The following is a 5,512-nucleotide window of genomic DNA, read 5'->3' on the forward strand; positions in this document are numbered from 1 at the left end:
GCGGCGGAGGAGGCGGCGGCGGCGGCGGCGGCGGTTCCGCGCGGCGCTCTTCCCCGAGGCGGGGGTGGAACACGACGAGGAGGGCGGGGGGCGGGGAGGATTAGCGCGCGCGCCGCACGGAGGTCAGAACCATCGCCAGCGCCTGGCACTCGCGCGCGGGAACAGTCAAAGGGAGGGCCGGGAGGAAGAGGGGGTGAGGAGGGAAGAGGAGGAAGAGGGAGGAAGAACGAGAGCGACCTCTCTCTCCTCTCAGGCAAATGGAGGAGGAGGAGGAGGAGGAGGAGGGCCCGACACCCGGCCGTCTGTTTGCCTCGCGCTCGAGGCCTAAGGTCAAAGTTCAAGGAGGCCCTCGCGCGAAAGGCGGGGCAGGGGGGCTGCGCGCTCAACGTCGCTACTCCGCAGGCCCCGATTGGCTCCCTGAGGCTGGCGTGGGCGGGGCTGCCCCGCGTGACGCACGCACGCACGCAGCGTCGAGCGAGCGAGTGCGCGCGCGGGGGACGGTTAGTTGAGGAAGAGGGAAGGAAGGAAGCCTCGTTCGAAGGGTGAGAACCTCCTCCTCCTCCCACAATGCAATGCTTTCCGGGCTTAGAATAGGACTCGGCAGCGCGTTTTGCGAGCAGACGAAACAGCCTGTAATATTGGTATGTGTAGGATAGCCCTGCGCGCCAAGTTTCGGGCCCCCCCCTACTTGTGGAGTCCAGAGGGGCGTTAGGAAGGTGCTTCTTGTCTCCCCGCGAGCGCGTTCACCGCCACGCGGTTGGGTGAAATAGTACAAAGGATGCGTGTCGCTCAGCTCTCTCTCGGTTGGTCTTCTGGGGCCGCTTTCGATGGCGGCAGCCGCTCTTTAAAAAGTCTGAAAAGTTGCACGTGGCAATAGCTGCACTCCTCTACCCGTTTATCTCAGAAAGAGGCCAGTCCTTGAGCTCAGGGTATGCTTCTCAGTAGAAATGTGTGTAGGGCTACAGGTTTCTTTTGTTCAGGCTTCAGTTGTCCATTACGTGTGCTGCATTGTGGTTTACTGTGATTCTCTTTACAATTTTCTATCTGCAAATTGCTGTCGTCCCCTCCCCCAAGGTGTCCGTTCCTCATGAAGCCAATGAATCCTGTAACAGGCTTCTGGATTCTAAGCTTGCAGAATCTTAACTGATCCCACTAAGGTTACGGTCCTAAACACACTTATGTAAGAATAAACTTACTTGGCGTTGCTATAGCCTGCTTCTGAGTAAGCATGCTTTTGCATGAGATTGGGGTATTGGGCTTCTTCAAGTCTTAAAACACAAAGACTTGGAAATAAGCAATCCATGGTGCCTGCCTCCATTTAGGAGTCTTGAGTAATTGCAGTCCTAAGGACACCTACCTTTGTGAACTCGGATCCAGTGAACCCTTGGTTCTTAGCTCTTGGAGTTGTATTTTCACTACATATATGGGTTAAAAAGTATGGGTAAAATGGGGGGGGAAGTGTGCTGGGCTAGATAGGGCTTTGGTCTGATCCAGGAGGCCTCTACTTAGGTCTTTTCAAAAGCAATTTGCTAATTTTGTTTTAAATTTGATTAGCACTATCATAGACAGCAGGGTTTCAAGTAGTTGCTCTCATAACTTTAGTAAACATTTCCTGACTGTACAGATAGTCATAAAGTTTGGGTGTGTGGTGGTGTACAAAGAATGAGGATTTACCCTCCGTTTTGCTTTCCTTGTAGTCATAAGTCCAAAGATGTTCACTTAGAGCCTCTTTCCTGCAAGGAACTGTGCAGAAGTTGCTGGACTTCAGTTCCCATTAACCCCAGCTTTCAAGTGCAGGCAGCAGGGGTAATACCTGTTGTAGCCCAACATCTGAAAAGCACCATGTTGGCTAACCCTGGAGAGGTTCAGCTTGACTGGTGACAGCATCTAAGGATTCTTTATGGAGGATTTCCTGAAGAAAAGGACTTTGTAAATAGGGAAAGTTCCTCCTGGTCTGTTCCTTAGACCTCAAGAACACCAACATAGCTTTGTGGCACAGTCAAGAGTGGTTGAAACAACAATCACTACACCATTGTTTTACAGCCATTTGCTTTCAGTGAAAGTGTTAAGCACACACATAATATTGCAATCTTTAGCACGTTTATTAGGCAGTAAGTCTTACTGAAAATAGTGCATTGTTTCCAAGTAGACTTACATAGTATTGCACTGCATATCTTTCAAGTGAATTCAACAAGACATAAAAATGCTTTAAATTGGACTGAATAGTGTGAAAGAGGGCCTTCTCGGTAGTGGTACCCGCCCTGTGGAACGCCCTCCCATCAGATGTCAAGGAAATAAACAATTGTCTGACTTTTAGAAGACATCTGAAGGCAGCCTTGTTTAGGGAAGTTTTTAATGTTCTATTGTACTTTTAAGTCTGTTGGGAGCCGCCCAGAGTGGCTGGGGAAACCCAGCCAGATGGGCGGGGTATAAAAATATTATTATCATCATCATCACCATCATCATTATTATGTTAACTGGGGTCCATTCTTGCTCATACCTAAATACTGGTTTCTGTAGGCTTAAAAGGCTTTCATCTGCATTATGCAGCCTCCAGCACAATTAATTATTGTGAAAATACTTGCCAGGGTTGCATTGGTACAAGCAATATACTGATGTTCTGCTATGAGGTTTCATAAGGCACTCTCCTAATAACCTGAAATAAGATGTATGTGTATTTGTCCTGGCAAATAGCAAAAGGACAGGGATGAAGGGATTGGAATGGAGCCCAGGAAGATGGTCTGAACAAAGTCACACCAGTGTGACCGGCTCACAAAAAGAAAGTGGGTGATGTACTCATAAAGTTGGCTAAAACATTTCTCCCTAGGTCTGCTCAAGAGCCGTGTGAAGGAACCGCTGTTGCAACACCGGAAGCTGGGCGAGATGTCGGGAGTGTTGAGCACAACGCTGAGCAGCCTCAACAGCGACTCGTACTGCGAGTTCAGCATGTATCGGGACCAGCACTTCCAGGGAAGTCGTTACCTGCAAGAAAAATCCCTGAAAAACTCCTGCACACTTTATGTGGGCAACCTCTCTTTCTACACCACAGAGGAACAAATTCATGAGCTCTTCTCCAAGTGTGGGGATGTCAAGCGCATAGTCATGGGGCTAGACAAAGTGAAGAAAACCCCCTGCGGCTTCTGCTTTGTGGAATACTACACAAGAGCAGAAGCAGAGCATTCTATGCGGTTCATCAATGGAACCCGTCTGGACGACCGCATCATCCGAACAGACTGGGATGCTGGGTTTAAGGAAGGGCGGCAGTATGGCCGTGGGAAAACAGGTGGCCAGGTACGAGATGAGTACCGAACAGACTACGATGTGGGCAGAGGGGGCTTTGGCAAGATTGTTCAGCAGCAGAAGACAAATCAGCAGTCAGTGATCTACTAATGGCTTTTTGGATTGGGTAAAGATAATAAAAAATAATTTAAAAAGGGGGGGGGAAGCTATGTGAAAATGCAGTGATCACATTGCTATGTGTAAGGAGGCTAGGAAAAGAGAAAGCTTCAAGAAACCATGCACACAAAGCATAGAATCTAGCACCATAACTCGGGAAAGAAAGAGGAACAACATCTTGCTAGTGACTTCAATAGTTCTTAACTTTCTGTCAATGCACAGCTTTACTTGCTGTGGATATTTCTCCTTCCCATGAAGATTAACTTTACAGGCATTCTATTCATTTACTATTCAGGGACTGTGTGAGGGAAATATGGTGATGGGCATTTTTATACACCCCAAAACTGCTTGCTATGTCAGCCCTACATGAGACTTACTGACTTATTTTGGTATATGATTTCAGTAAATATTATTCAAGATGGCTGCTGGTGGTATTTCAGTTATTCCATTGCAGGATTTTATTTTATTTTGTCCTACTACTGAAACTTGGATCTGTGATAGGCAACCACTTCCCCACTTCCTCAGGATGTTCCCCCCTCCCCCACTGTTCTGATTCAGATAGGGCTCTTTGTTAGCATGGATTGCCATGACTATATGTTGCCAGATGTTTGACATCTATAGAAGAACTTTAAAGGGCTCAAACTTTATAGGGCTCGAACACAGACCCGGAAGGAGAGGGTGGCGGGCTAGATGATGGAATTGACCTAAAATAACTGGTATACCTTTATTTTAACACTACATTAATTATTTCCTGCAGGAACCACATCTATTATTTGTCCACTACAGCAGGGTATTTAACGGGCACAGTGGAAGCAGTGAGAGTCTAAGCTAAGGAATGGCCAATCTATGGGCTTCCGGATGTTGTTGAACTTAACAATTCCCATCAAACCTGATGGTTGGGGATGAGGGAGATGTAGTGCAACAACCTCTGGAGGGTCACAGCTTAGCCACCCTTCATCTAAGTATAGATCGCTACTCCTACATTAACTGTGATGCCTCCATTGGACTTGCTACCCTGCAAAGACATCACCGAGAGGGTGGGCAGATAATGATGATGAATAGAAAGAGCTCAAAAAAATGGAAGAGGCTAAGCCCGGGAAAGGTCTTAGTGGATTGGTGGCTGAGAACCTGGGGCTGCAAAAGGAGCCTGACCTGAGATAGGGTCCCAGCGGATTGGAAGTTGGAGCTCTGAAGTTCTGATTCCATAGGAAAGGACACCAGCCTTGCCCTCTCCCAAAGCCATGTCCATTCCTTTGTTATATAACATTCTAGTGCCTGGCTAGATATAGTTCTTGTCGGGGGGGGGGGTTTACATTTGGCTCCAGGTGTGGGGGTGAGTTTCTGGCATCATTACCTATTTTGGCATCAGTTCAAATCCTGATCTAGAACTGAAAGGGTTTCATTCTTGACACTGGTTGCAATTCCAGCCTACAAACCTAAGTGCAGAAATCCCTAAGCTAGTTTTTGATCTTTCAGTATAAGCCTGAAGTAATTAATTAAGTTAAGATTTAAGTAGTTTTGTGAATCATCAGTTCTACTGGCCTTTCCTAAAATTAGAATTCCAAGTTTGAAACAAAAACTAAGGCCAACTTCATAATCTAATATTACGCCATTAATTTCAGTAGATTGATTTGGCCCATTTGGGGCTGAGTCCAGCATTTTTCTTGTAAGCAAAGAAAGGTTTTCATAGTTAAATTTGCACTGGTATAAATGGCTGAAATTAACTAGCACAGTCCATCCATCATGCAGGCCCAGTTCTCCAGCATAGCCAGGTTGTGCTAACACAGCACAAACTGAATAAAAGTAGATGGCCTTATGGTGGGCTGTTTCTCTCCTCCCTTGACATCTGAAGGCCTGTACCAGGAGGTTTTTAATGTTTGATGTTTTAATATGTGTTACATGTACTGTAAGCTGCCCAGAATGGCTGGATAAACCCAGCCAGATGGGCGGGGTATAAATAATAAAATAATAATAATAATTATTATTATTATTATTATTATTATTATTATTATTACTGCTGCTGCTGCTGCTGCTGCTCCTACTACCACTACAAAGTGGGAAGAAAGAGTCCTTACAGTTATAGAATATTGACAGAGCCTTTTTCATTAGGCAAGGG

The 5,512-nt window shown here is 46.4% G+C and overlaps 1 protein-coding gene across 3 annotated transcripts; it reads left to right on the forward strand.

Moving 5' to 3' along the window:
- The first annotated feature begins 396 nt into the window (after nucleotides 1-396).
- LOC307225972 (nuclear cap-binding protein subunit 2) lies at nucleotides 397-3,819 on the forward strand. Of its 3 annotated transcripts, none has more exons than XM_079994444.1 (2): nucleotides 397-542; nucleotides 2,828-3,819. In XM_079994444.1, exon 2 carries the CDS (start codon nucleotides 2,884-2,886, stop codon nucleotides 3,388-3,390), a length of 507 nt encoding a protein of 168 aa, XP_079850570.1. In that variant the 5' UTR covers nucleotides 397-542; nucleotides 2,828-2,883; the 3' UTR covers nucleotides 3,391-3,819. The 3 variants fall into 3 exon arrangements, with proteins under 3 accessions (XP_079850570.1, XP_079850571.1, XP_079850572.1); XM_079994445.1 differs by having other exon boundaries at nucleotides 508-641; XM_079994446.1 differs by lacking the exon at nucleotides 397-542 and adding an exon at nucleotides 810-929.
- The last annotated feature ends 1,693 nt before the right edge of the window (nucleotides 3,820-5,512 follow it).

The sequence above is a fragment of the Podarcis cretensis genome (assembly GCF_951804945.1).
Source record: "Podarcis cretensis genome assembly, chromosome: 10".
Lineage (NCBI taxonomy): Eukaryota > Metazoa > Chordata > Lepidosauria > Squamata > Lacertidae > Podarcis > Podarcis cretensis.

Coding starts and splice junctions, on each gene's coding strand:
- LOC307225972 (XM_079994444.1), top strand. CDS start 2,884: ATGTCGGGAGTGTTGAGCACAACGCTGAGCAGCCTCAACAGCGACTCG.